This window comes from Schistocerca piceifrons, chromosome 7, assembly GCF_021461385.2.
Source record: "Schistocerca piceifrons isolate TAMUIC-IGC-003096 chromosome 7, iqSchPice1.1, whole genome shotgun sequence".
Classification (NCBI taxonomy): Eukaryota; Metazoa; Arthropoda; class Insecta; order Orthoptera; family Acrididae; genus Schistocerca; species Schistocerca piceifrons.
In genome coordinates, this window is record NC_060144.1 from 484,485,795 (window position 1) to 484,500,377 (window position 14,583).

The 14,583-nt window shown below is 41.8% G+C and overlaps 1 protein-coding gene across 1 annotated transcript in view; it reads right to left on the bottom strand.

Annotated features, from left to right (window-relative positions):
• Nucleotides 1–648: 648 nt before the first annotated feature.
• The window catches only part of LOC124805261, a 64,745-nt gene continuing 50,810 nt past the window's right edge, over nt 649–14,583 (bottom strand). Inside the window, exons 6-7 of the mRNA XM_047265772.1 lie at nt 13,583–13,821; nt 649–811 (exon numbers count right to left, since the gene is read on the bottom strand). Coding sequence (XP_047121728.1) covers nt 712–811; nt 13,583–13,821 — 339 coding nt within the window. The 3' untranslated portion in view covers nt 649–711. The remainder of the gene's footprint in view (nt 812–13,582; nt 13,822–14,583) is intronic.

The window sequence follows — 14,583 nt, forward strand, 5'->3', positions numbered from 1 at the left end:
CAAAGACGTACATTAATTTTCTGGATGATTAACAGCAATGATCGCTACTGCCATCACTGCAATGTAACAAACAACCAATGATACCAGTATCCTGGCACCAATGTTGAGTGACAAGCTGTTGAAGAACCATCAATGCTTTATTTTAGGAACCTCATCATCAGGTTCCAATTACAAAGTAGTTCCTGAAATCGAAGTTTTTATTTGCAGGTCAGATAAAGCAACAATTTAGTCTGTAATACATCAACAACTGGCATTTGATGGCAAATTACGAATGGACCACAGTAAAACACTGAGCAAGGTGAGCCTCAAATTTGAAGAAAATTCTGTTGATGAACTGTGCCTATACCTTAAAAATCATTTCATTTCTTCTTTAGAGGGTCACATTCAAATTTAAAACTCTGAGTTAAGTGAAGTTTCTGCCAAATTCGTCATTATTGGGTATTGAGCATGTCTATCACTATTATCCGTTTCCAATTAACAGTTCTTTTAACTGTCTTTAAATACACTTCACAATGTTCACAATTGTTTCTGTCAATCTGGAAGACCCAAATCATTCAAGTAGATAAAAGAATAGTAAAAAACTCTTCTTTTGAGCAATGTTCAGTATCAGAAAATACCTGTCTAAAATGCATTAAAACAGCTGTCTGCTCTGAGCAATAACTAAATTTCTTTAAAGAAAGGAAAAAAATCACATATAGACAGAGGAAAACTTCATTCTTCCTCTGATGAAGTAGATGATGTAGATGAAGCTGGCATGCTGCTGAACCAATTCTCCCTTGTGCCATGGAGAGGTGCACCACTGGATCCAGTTCTGTGAAAGAAGTTCAATATTACTAGCACACACAATTATCTCATGGTCATTACCTCTGAATTATGAATACAACATTCTCTCTTGTTTCAAACATTTTTCTGACCACTGTTATAACTACGACTACGAGTTAATACACTAACAAAACAAAAAAAAGTTTTTCATCACCCCAGTTCCCAGAACTCCTGAAGATAGACGTTTACTGTGGATATTGTATCACAGACACAGTCGCTTTGACTGTCCAGGGATGTCACTAAACCCACCCAAAGATGTAAGCAACCACGCATGAGCAGCACCTATTAGACAGAGGGGGTCTGACAGCTGATCCATTCCAGTCATTCCACCATGAAGGAGGTACACGGCTCATGTTGTCTGTAGTTCAACCATGCCTAGACACTCAATACCACAGTTCGATCGTGTCCACATTGTTACTTTGTGCCAGCAAGGGCTCTCAACAAGGGAAGTGTACAGGCACCTCAGAGTGAACGAAATCGATTTTGTTCGGACACGGAGGAGATACAGAGAGACAGGAACTGTCGATGACATGTCTTGCTCAGGCTTCCCAAGGGCTACTAATTATTAGCTTACCAGTGGATGACCACTACCTACGAATTATGGCTTGGAGGAACCCTGACAGCAACGCCACCATGTTGAATAATGCTTTTCGTGCAGCCACAGCACATTGTGTTACGGCTCAAACTGTGCGCCATAAATAGGCTGCATGATGCGCAACTTCACTCCCGACATCCAGGGTGAGGTCCGTCTTTGGACCATGACAACATGCAGCACAGTACAGATGGGCCCAACAACATGCCGAATAGACCACTCAGAATTGGCATCACGTTGTCTTCACAGTCGAGTGTCGCATAAGCCTTCAACCAGACAATGATCGGAGACGTGTTTGGAGGCAACCGGTCAGGCTGAATGTCTTAGACGCACTGTCCAGTGAGTGCAGCAAGGTGGTGGTTCCCTGGTCTTTAGGGGTGGCATTATGTGGAACCGACGTACGCCAACGGGGGTCATGGAAGGCGCCATAATGGCTGTACAATACGTAAATGCCATTCTCCGACCAATAGTGCAGCCATATCGGCAGCATATTGCTGAGGCATTCATCTTCATGGACGACAATTCACGCCTCCATCGTCCACATCTTGTGAATGACTTCCTTTAGGATAATGACATCGCTTGACTAGAGTGGCCAGCATGTTCTCCAGACATGAACCCTATAGAACATGCCTGTGATTGATTGAAAAGGGCTGTTTATGGACGATGTGACCCACCAACCCCTCTGAGGGATCTACCCCAAATCATTGTGGATAGTATGCCACAACGAATACAGGAATGCATCAATGCAAGAGGACATGCTACTGGGTATTAGAGGTACCAGTGTGTACAGCAATATGGACCACTACCTCTGAAGGTATGGTGGTACAACATGCAATGTGTGGTTTTCATGAGCAATTAAAAGGGCGAAAATGATGTTTATGTTGATCTCTATTCCAATTTTCTGTGCAGGTTCCAGAACTCTCAGAACCGAGGTAATGCAAAACTTTTTTTGATGTGTTTAATTTGCTTGTTTTTCTTGAGCACAAGTTACAGATGGGTACTACCTTATCTACAGATGACTACTTTTTTGTATCTTTTATTTCAAACAGGAGCTGGGAGTTAGTTCTTTTTGCTGAAGTATATAAATAATGTAGTCAATGGGACAAGTATGAATGGCTATGTTGCTGTTTTTCCGCAAATCAGCTAACTGCAAATTTACTACTTTTTAATATAATAGAGGGAAACATTCCACGTGGGAAAAATATATCTAAAAACAAAGATGTCATTATAATAGAAGGAAACATTCCACGTGGGAAAAATTATATATAAAAACAAAGATGAGGTGACTTACCGAACGAAAGCGCTGGCAGGTCGATAGACACACAAACAAACACAAACATACACACAAAATTCAAGCTTTCGCAACAAACTGTTGCCTCATCAGGAAAGAGGGAAGGAGAGGGGAAGACGAAAGGAAGTGGGTTTTAAGGGAGAGGGTAAGGAGTCATTCCAATCCCGGGAGCGGAAAGACTTACCTTAGGGGGAAAAAAGGACAGGTATACACTCGCACACACGCACATATCCATCCACACATACAGACACAAGCAGACATATTTAAAGACAAAGAGTTTGGGCAGAGATGTCAGTCGAGGCAGAAGTGTAGAGGCAAAGAAGTTGTTGAAAGACAGGTGAGGTATGAGTGGCGGCAACTTGAAATTAGCGGAGATTGAGGCCTGGCGGATGACGAGAAGAGAGGATATACTGAAGGGCAAGTTCCCATCTCCGGAGTTCGGATAGGTTGGTGTTGGTGGGAAGTATCCAGATAACCCGGACGGTGTAACACTGTGCCAAGATGTGCTGGCTGTGCACCAAGGCATGTTTAGCCACAGGGTGATCCTCATTACCAACAAACACTGTCTGCCTGTGTCCATTCATGCGAATGGACAGTTTGTTGCTGGTCATTCCCACATAGAATGCATCACAGTGTAGGCAGGTCAGTTGGTAAATCACGTGGGTGCTTTCACACATGGCTCTGCCTTTGATCGTGTACACCTTCCGGGTTACAGGACTGGAGTAGGTGGTGGTGGGAGGGTGCATGGGACAGGTTTTGCATCGGGGGCGGTTACAAGGATAGGAGCCAGAGGGTAGGGAAGGTGATTTGGGGATTTCATAGGGATGAACTAACAGGTTACGAAGGTTAGGTGGACGGCAGAAAGACACTCTTGGCGGAGTGGGGAGGATTTCATGAAGGATGGATCTCATTTCAGGGCAGGATTTGAGGAAGTCGTATCCCTGCTGGAGAGCCACATTCAGAGTCTGGTCCAGTCCCGGAAAGTATCCTGTCACAAGTGGGGCACTTTTGTGGTTCTTCTGTGGGGGATTCTGGGTTTGAGGGGACGAGGAAGTGGCTCTGGTTATTTGCTTCTGTACCAGGTCGGGAGGGTAGTTGCGGGATGCGAAAGCTGTTTTCAGGTTGTTGGTGTAATGATTCAGGGATTCCGGACTGGAGCAGATTCGTTTGCCACGAAGACCTAGGCTGTAGGGAAGGGACCGTTTGATGTGGAATGGGTGGCAGCTGTCATAATGGAGGTACTGTTGCTTGTTGGTGGGTTTGATGTGGACGGACGTGTGAAGTTGGCCATTGGACAGGTGGAGGTCAACGTCAAGGAAAGTGGCATGGGATTTGGAGTAGGACCAGGTGAATCTGATGGAACCAAAGGAGTTGAGGTTGGAGAGGAAATTCTGGAGTTCTTCTTCACTGTGAGTCCAGATCATGAAGATGTCATCAATAAATCTGTACCAAACTTTGGGTTGGCAGACTTGGGTAACCAAGAAGGCTTCCTCTAAGCGACCCATGAATAGGTTGGCGTACGAGGGGGCCATCCTGGTACCCATGGCTGTTCCCTTTAATTGTTGGTATGTCTGGCCTTCAAAAGTGAAGAAGTTGTGGGTCAGGATGAAGCTGGCTAAGGTAATGAGGAAAGAGGTTTTAGGTAGGGTGGCAGGTGATCGGCGTGAAAAAAAATGCTCCATCGCAGCGAGGCCCTGGACGTGCGGAATATTTGTGTATAAGGACGTGGCATCAATGGTTACAAGGATGGTTTCCGGGGGTAACAGATTGGGTAAGGATTCCAGGCGTTCAAGGAAGTGGTTGGTGTCTTTGATGAAGGATGGGAGACTGCATGTAATGGGTTGAAGGTGTTGATCTACGTAGGCAGAGATACGTTCTGTGGGGGCTTGGTAACCAGCTACAATGGGGCGGCCGGGATGATTGGGTTTGTGGATTTTAGGAAGAAGGTAGAAGGTAGGGGTGCGGCGTGTCGGTGGGGTCAGGAGGTTGATGGAGTCAGGTGAAAGGTTTTGCAGGGGGGCTAAGGTTCTGAGGATTCCTTGAAGCTCCGCCTGGACATCGGGAATGGGATTACCTCGGCAAACATTGTATGTGGTGTTGTCTGAAAGCTGACGCAGTCCCTCAGCCACATACTCCCGACGATCAAGTACCACGGTCGTGGAACCCTTGTCCGCCGGAAGAATGACGATGGATCGGTCAGCCTTCAGATCACGGATAGCCTGGGCTTCAGCAGTGGTGATGTTGGGTGTAGGATTAAGGTTTTTTAAGAAGGATTGAGATGCAAGGCTGGAAGTCAGAAATTCCTGGAAGGTTTGGAGAGGGTGATTTTGAGGAAGAGGAGGTGGGTCCCGCTGTGACGGAGGACGGAACTGTTCCAGGCAGGGTTCAATTTGGATGGTGTCTTGAGGAGTCGGATCATTAGGAGTAGGATTAGGATCATTTTTCTTCGTGGCAAAGTGATACTTCCAGCAGAGAGTACGAGTGTAGGACAGTAAATCTTTGACGAGGGCTGTTTGGTTGAATCTGGGAGTGGGGCTGAAGGGAAAGACGAAAGGATGTGGGCTTTAAGGGAGAGGGTAAGGAGTCATCCCAATCCCGGGAGCGGAAAGACTTACCTTAGGGGGAAAAAAGGACGGGTATGCACTCGCGCACACACACACATATCCATCCACACATATACAGACACAAGCAGACATATTTAAAGACAAAGAGTTTGGGCAGAGATCCCTGCCCAAACTCTTTGTCTTTAAACGTGTCTGCTTGTGTCTGTATATGTGTGGATGGATATGTGTGTGTGTTTGGGCAGAGATCCCTGCCCAAACTCTTTGTCTCTAAATATGTCTGCTTGTGTCTGCATATGTGTGGATGGATATGTGTGTGTGTGTGTGTGTGTGTGTGTGTGTGTGTGTGTGTGTGCGCGCGAGTGCATACCCATCCTTTTTTCCCCCCTAAGGTAAGTCTTTCCGCTCCCGGGATTGGAATGACTCCTTACCCTCTCCCTTAAAACCCACATCCTTTCGTCTTTCCCTCTCCTTACCTCTTTCCTGATGAGGCAACAGTTTGTTGCGAAAGCTTGAATTTTGTGTGTATGTTTGTGTTTGTTTGTGTGTCTATCGACCTGCCAGCGCTTTCGTTCGGTAAGTCACATCATATTTGTTTTTAGATATATTTTTACTACTTTTTAAGTTTGATATGTTTTTTAATTTAAAAAATATATAAAATAGAATGGAAAATCCAGGATGAAACAGCAACAACAATATTACAAAAAGGACACATTACTACTCACCACACAGAGGTGAGAGAAAGTGTCTCTCTCACACACACACACACACACACACACACACACACACACACATACACACACACCTACACCTACTATCTCTGGCTGCTGGGACACAACTGCAGATCATGCTGGCATCTGATGTGCATCAATCTGGGATGGTTGGTGGAAGAAAGGAGGCATGGAGCATGGAGTGGGGCGATGTTGTGCTGCTTGTGGGAGCTTGCAGGGGCATGGTGAGGACAGGGTGGGCTGCTACGTGCAGAATTGGGAGGCTGAGCTACCCTGCTATCAATACCGCCTCCCCTATCCCCCACTACACCCCATGCCACCTTATCTCCACTATCCATCCCAGATTGCTGCAAATGTAAGATGCAGACACAGGCAGCCACAGACAGCAGCCATGTGTACGTGTGTGCGTATGGGGGGGGGGGGGGGGGGGCCGCACAAGCACACTATTTCGGATGAAGGACTTTTGTTTGAAAGCTTACATATTTAGGAGTCCTTTCACAGTGCTTGTCTGCCTCCTGTTTAGTGATTAGCAATCTACCCTTTTAATAATATTATTAAGCATAAATTAATGTTAAAAATTACATTATAATTACACTTAATGCAATAAATGTATATCTTGATGCTCCCTCACATTACAAACATGTATACATGTAAGCAACGACATCTTACAAACAAGACAAAAACAACAAAAAATTATTGTGGGTCATGCCTGTAAACAGTAATGAGATTTTACATGAAGTGACTTACCTATACACAAGAGGTCATGAATAAAATGGAAAATGCAGTGGACTTTTCCAATTAATTATGCCAACAATATGCTACAGGATCTTTCCTGAATCTTGTGGTGAGCACCCTGTTCTCTCCAGAGCAGTGGGCATCACAAAAGAAGACTGTAAATGCTGTTGCAGTATTATGCGGGTCATTCATTGTGCCAGTAAGAGTAAAAGAGGCACACTGTTTGATAAAGTAAACAGTTGTATGCAGCTGCCAGTAGACAGTTTGCTACGGAATACATTACCTTGAAGCTCCTGCTGACATATATGTCAGTTACTTGGCACTTCTCCATAGATTATATCATATATTTATGACAGATAATGGGTCATCAACCATTGGTCAACCTATTTTATTGGCAAAAGTCTGATGTCTCCTCAAATTCTATGCCTCTGCCACAGCCAATAGTGGTCACTTTGTGGGAGGTGCTGCATGTGCTGCAACTAGGTAACTTCTGTGTACCACAAACTTTAAGTTCTCCAGTTATCCACACTCTGTTTTGGAGTCCAAACTACATTCTCTTGACATTCCCAGTAACAGCACTCCTCAACATAAAGTATAAAACCATCTATCTAATGCATACAAGATGACAAATTATACGCAGTATGCTGCTTCAGTTGCAGGCAAAATGGAAAATGATATGCAGTGTGCTTCTTCACGTTCTTGTCCATCATTTGAAGATATAAAGTTTGTTAAGAACATATGGCTGTGTCAAAGCTGTTATATATCACATGGTTACAATGACAGCAGTTGCCACAATTTTCATGCGACTTAATATTGTCTTGTTTTCCTCATTATGTTGCATTTTTGGACACTAACGTAGTACACAAATAGCAATATTAAACAGGATCGGACAGGGCAGAATGTTCCAGTCTTCAAAATGCATATTGATCAACATAAAGAGAAAACTCATTGTGGGTATCCTTATTAAGAAAAAAACTGTAGTGTATTTACACTCATTGATGTTATAAAGAGTACTATGTGTGCAGCTTTTGTTTAATATAGTATATACATGAGAAACATATTGTGAACTGTTTCCTAGGAATACACAAATAATTAATTTCTTTTAGAGACAAAAGTTTTGAACAAGAATTTTATAAAAATTCTAGAAACATGTAGCTTGTTGCTCCTATTTAGTAGTTGCACATCACAGACACATCCCCATTCATGGTTTCACTTTTTGCCAATTCAATTACTTCACAAAACTGACCAATATTTGGTATCCATGAGAGTCTCACCTATTCACAAATGAGAGAAAATACCTGTCGTAAAAGGGTGTGGTGTCACAATGCTTACTAACTAACCGAGAGAAGTGTGGCACATGTGGAGGACAGCAACAGCTCTCTTTCCTCAAGAGAGACATAATGTTCAGTTCACATGAAGGAGAAAGACACAGCATTAAACACTGAAATATTGTTACCTGTGCCTGACATGAAGTAGATTCTTAATCAATTAAGAGAAACATAGGCAATGACGATGGTGATGCTGTTTGTTGCTTTTGGGAAACATAAAGAAAGATATACAGCAGGAGGGGGTGAAGTGGGGTGGGGGGTGGGAGGAGGGGGAACCTCTACTAGGAAAGAAGTGAGAGAACCCTGATTGTTACACGGAATGCTATTGCACTACTTCACTGTGAATATCCCCCTCTACATTTAATATGTAATCTGTAGCACTAGATACTGCAATTGCAACAGTCCTTGGAAGGAGGTTTTGCTTACATGTATCTGCAAGACGATGAATGAAATAGGAAAACATGACATTCAAACATCTAGAAACATCTGTGACATAAAAGAGGAGACAACAGACACCAGCAAGGGGAGACAGACAATAAAAATCTTTTCCAAGACTTTCACAATGATAGGTAAATAACAACTCAGACACAGGTACATCATTTCAAGACTAAGAATGAACTAACTTCCACAGAGTCTTACAATATTTACTTCAAGAAAAATGAAAAGTAGTCACACAGTCTAAAACTTCCTATTTCTTCAGTAAAACAAATTTTAATTAGACACTTCTTACCTTAATAACAACATTGTACACCTGATGTTTAAATATCAATTTAAGTTTTAAATTATTTATTTCCTATTAGTCTGGAACTGAACCTCCCTTGATTTCTATGCAACTAATGCCCAGTTTTCAAAAATTCCACACTCCCAATAGATAACTGAAACATACTTCATGAATATCAGTATACTTGTAACTCACTCATTCTCATATTCACCATCAAAAAGCTGTACGGAAATCTAAGTTTGTATGTTTTGTATTTGAAAGTGTCTCATATTGTGATGACTACCAGAAATAAATGATAACTTGTTATACATATTTTACACACATCAGTGTTGCCAACTACTGCACAGGCACAAAATGACAAACAGAATCCTCAGAAATTAGTTGGAAATAAGCTAAAACTTAAGCAATTCTCCATTAGAAAATCACACAAACTGTGTGTTTTTTGATCAAACCCTATGCTTAATAAATTCTTGCTATGGAAATGCAACGGCAAAAAGGTGGGAATTTAAGTAGATGGGACCTAGATAAACTGACTAAACCAGAGGTTGTACAGAGTTTCAGGGAGAGCATAAGGGAACAATTGACAGGAATGGGGGAAAGAAATACAGTAGAAGAAGAATGGGTAGTTTTGAGGGACGAAATAGTGAAGGCAGCAGAGGATCAAGTAGGTAAAAAGACGAGGGCTAGTAGAAATCCTTGCGTAACTGAAGAAATATTGAATTTAATTGATGAAAGGAGAAAATATAAAAATGCAGTAAACGAAACAGGCAAAAAGGAATACAAACGTCTCAAAAATGAGATCGACAGGAAGTGCAAAATGGCTAAGCAGGGGTGGCTAGAGGACAAATGTAAGGATGTAGAGGCATATATCACTAGGGGTAAGATAGATACTGCCTAAACGAAAACTAAAGAGACCTTTGGAGAAAAGAGAACCACTTGCATGAGTATCGAAAGCCCAGATGGAAACCCAGTTCCACGCAAAGATGGAAAAGCAGAAAGGTGGAAGGAGTATATACAGTGTCTATACAAGGGCGTTGTACTTGAGGACAATATTATGGAAACGGAAGAGGATGTAGATGAAGATGAAATGGGAGATATGTGATACTGCATGAAGAGTTTGACAGAGCACTGAAAGACCTAAGTCGAAACAAGGCCCCGGAAGTAGACAACATTCCATTAGAACTACTGGCAGCTTTGGGAGAGCCAGTCTCGACAAAACTCTACCATGTGGTGAGCAAGATGTATGAGGCAGGCAAAATACCCTCAGACTTCAAGAAGAATATAGTAATTCCAATCCCAAAGAAAGCAGGTGTTGACAGATGTGAAATTATCAGCTTAATAAGTCATGGCTGCAAAATACTAACGCAAATTCTTTACAGATGAATGGAAAAACTCGTAGAAGCCAGCCTCAGGGAAGATCAGTTTGGATTCCATAGAAATAATGAAACACGTGAGGCAATACTGACCCTACGACTTATCTTAGAAAATAGATTAAGGAAAGCCAAACCTAGATTTCATGCATTTGTAGACTTAGAGAAAGCTATTAACAATGTTGACTGGAATACTCTCTTTCAAATTCTGAAGGTGGCAGGGTTAAAATACAGGGAGCAAAAGGCTATTTACAATTTGTACAGAACAAGATGGCAGTTATAAGAGTCTAGGGGCATCAATGGGAAGCAGTGGTTGGGAAGGGAGTGAGACAGGGTTTTAGCCTCTCCCCGACGTTATTCAATCTGTATATTGGGAAAGTAGTAAAGGAAACAAAAGAAAAATTCAGAGTAGGTATTAAAATCCATGGAGAAGAAGTAAAAACTCTGAGGTTTGCCAATGACATTGTAATTCTGTCAGAGACAGCAAAGGGCTTGGAAGAGCAGTTGAATGGAAAGGACAGAGTCTTGAAAGGAGGATATAAGATGAACATCAACAAAAGCTAAACGAGAATAATGGACTGTAGTCGAGTTAAATCAGGTGATGCTGCAGGAATTAGATTAGGAATTGAGACACTTAAAGTAGTAAAGGAGCTTTGCTATTTAGGGAGCAAAAAAACTGATGATGGTTGAAGTAGAGAGGATATGAAATGTAAACTGGCAATGGCAAGGAAAGCATTTCTGAAGAAGAGAAATTTGTTAACGTCGAGTATAGATTTAAGCAACAGGAAGTCGTTTCTGAAAGTATTTGTATGGAGTGTAGCCATGTATGGAAGTGAAACATGGACGATAAATATTTTGGACAAGAAGAGAATAGAAGCTTTCAAAATGTGGTGCTACAGAAGAATACTGAAGACTAGATGGGTAGATCACATAACTAATGAGGAGGTACTGAATAGAATTGGGGAAAAGAGGAGTTTGTGGCACAACTTGACTAGAAGAAGGGATCGGTTGGTAGGACATATTCTGAGGCATCAAGGGATTACCAATTTAGTATTGGAGGGCAGTGTGGTGGGAGACCAAGAGATCAATACACTAAGCAGATTCCGAAGGATGTAGGTTGCAGTAGGTACTGGGAGATGTAGGAAGCTTGCACAGGATGGAGTATCATGGAGAGCTGCATCAAACCAGTCTCAGGACCGAAGACCACAACAACAACAATATGGAAATACAGCAGTTCCATTTCTTTTCCTCTCAACAAAGAACACAAAATTCAATAAAAAATGCAAACATCTTACAATATTTGGGATCTTTACAGAATAAGCTTACCGTATTTACTTGAATCTAAGCCGCACTTTTTTCCGGTTTTTGTAATCCAAAAAACCGCCTGTGGCTTAGAATCCAGTGCAAAGCAAGCCGAAGTTCTGAAAAATGTTGGTAGGTGCCGCCACAACTAACTTCTGCCGTCGAATATATGTAGCGCTACACAGGCATGCTTTGTAGGCACAAAGATAAATACTGGCGCCAAAACATCAGCGTCAGTAAATAAATTATTAAAAAAAAAAAGAAAAGAAAAAACGTGGAAGACGAGCTTTTTTTCTCTGCCCTGAGTTTCGACTACTGCATTTTCATACATTATCCAACGAAGTAAATACAAATTCCGTACTGTTCATCTTCGAATGTAGCAGAATTTCAATGTACTACGAAAATCCGACTGGCAAGACTGTTTGGGATGTTTGTCAATATGGCCAACTCTACGTTCTGAATTTTTTCCTACCTGTGAGAAGAGGTGGTTGCTAATAGGAACCTGATGAAATATGAATCACATGCTATATTCTCTCCACCATAAGAAGAATACAAATATAAACATTTTGCCATATATTCTTTCATGTTTGCTGCTATCTCATTTAAATCCTGTCTGCCTAATAAATTACGAAACTAGAGTGAGACAACAGCAAACGGGGAAGAATATACATATCGTGTCATGTTTATATTCGTATTATTCTTATGCCTAATAGTGATACAGTCAGAAATGAAGCACGGCAACTGACTAGATGACTCTAATTTCTGTGCAGAATTTGATGTTCTAAAGAAGCGGCCGCAAAGATTTTCAAACGGAGAAAAATTTTCGCCTAACTCTCGTTCAGAACATGTTCCATCATACGCAGTCTATTATTTGGTTCTTGTTGATCATTATCAAAGAAAGCAGCAGTGTAAGTGACAACAAATAACAAATAGCAGTCTCTTGCCATTGGTTCACTAATGAGACGATCCCCCCCCCCCCCCCCCCCCCTCTCTCTCTCTCTCTCTCTCTCTCTCTCTCTCTCTCTCTCTCTCTCTCTCTCTCTCTCTTCTTTTTTAAGCGACGGTAGCGCGCACAAAAGCAAGCCACGCCACGAGCGGCGACAGGCCATAAGCACACACTATCAGAATTCGACAAACAATGCGTGACACAGTACTACAGTAACGCATTTTCAGCTTAGAGTGACGTAAACACTTATAACAAAGAAAACGGCACTTATCAGATCAAAGCAAAATAAGCAATCGATTCAAATCAGACGAAGCACATGAAAAAGGAAGGGTACCCGTATAAATACAGACGGAGCACCTGACGCATAGCAATGACTACCTGGTAAAGCTTAACTGCTAAGCTTACGACTCGAACCAAACTACTGCAGCTGTATCGTCATTCATTCGACCTAAATTGTGTCTCATATTACAATGGACCAACTTTGTTTCGATTTGGAGGTTCGGCCCGAAACTTTTCTCTCCCCTTGAATTTCGAGTCTCAAATTTCAGGTGTGGCTTAGATTCGCGAATTTTTTTTTTCCTTTATTTCGAGTCTCATTTTTCAGGTGCGGCTTAGATTCGAGTAAATACGGTATTCTGTTTGATGTCCTCCCTCAGCATTCAATTGTCAACTCTGAAGTATATTGTGCAATCCTCAATAAATTGAAAAAAAAAAAAAAACAACTTCAACTTCAGCATGTGCATTGCCACAAAAATGCAAACAAACTTCTCCTTCTCCACAACAATGCAAGCCCTCACACAAGTCTGCGCATAAAACTTCACTGGGTTATTCTTACTCATCCACCATAAAGCCTAGATTTTGCACCTTCCAAATTCCATCTGTTTGGCCTTTTGATGGATGCACTATGTGGGAAGAAGTACATGGATGATGGGGAGCTTATCGATGTGGCAAAATGTTGGCTTTGACAACACCCAGTAGAGAGGTACCATGCGGCATAGACAAAAGAGTGGGGAATAACATGGCGCTCTGAAATCCTGAATAAAACCAACCTGCTTTCACAAAAACAAAAAAAAAAGCAAAAAGTGTTGCATTACTTAATGAATGCCACTCATACATTGACATAATTCAACAGCCTAATTGTAACTTATTTCCTGTTTACTTATTAATACATACACATTCTTACCTTGTCCTGCGGGTATTTGTGGGGAGTGTGAGTGATGTACGGTAATAACCTCTTTGCTCAGCTGTTTCATCATGTTCTGGCCGCCGATGAAGCGTCATAGTCTCTTGCTGTGGAGCATCACCTTCCCCTTCCTCATCCAGGTAATAACTGGACCCATGGGGAGTACTCTTACAGTTCTCACACTCACTGCGATAATCGTCATTATCGTCTGTTGGTAGTACTGGAGGGGGTGGCAGGCACTGTAATGTCAATTAATGTCCAATTAATGTCCAATTATACCTGAGCTATTATATTCCCACTGGATAACTGAAGTTAACTATTGTATATTTGGTAATACTTCATAACATTTACAACCCACATCACAAGAGTAAAGTCCACAAATCCACATGAAAATGTCATACATAATGCAACAAAAAATAAAAAAAAGATTGTACTGTACATTCTGACAAAGTCCAACAGCAGCATATAAAATTGCCCACAAATTACTAAGAAGGGCTTTTAAGTTAACAGATCTATTGTTGAGTAAATTGAATAAAATGTGGGAATATTTGTCCTGTGCTATGCTACACTTACAAAACTGACCCTGGAAAGATATTGGCATAATGGAAACCCTGGTTTATTACTATGGCTTTGAAACTGAACTAAACATTCAGTTCAAAGAATATGAAAAACGTGTATGAAGGTGGGTGGGCAGTAAGGCTGGAGGATTTGAGAAAGACAGAGGAAAGGAGACAGCCATCACAGAAGAACATAGGTAGCGACAAAGGTGGTATGTAGTGAATACAGGTCACACAGGAAGGCATTTAGAGGGCGTAAGAATGAGGCATGGAACAGGAAAATGACGAGGGGACACTGGGTGGCAGAGACTTAGGAAAACACTTGGCAGAGCAGCAAGTTGGGAGAGGATGTCAAGTAGTTTCTTCTAACTTTTGATGAAGATTGGGGCATTGGTGTGCCTGTTGCCACCAACAGCACATGAAGTCATTAAAGAATGTCTTGGT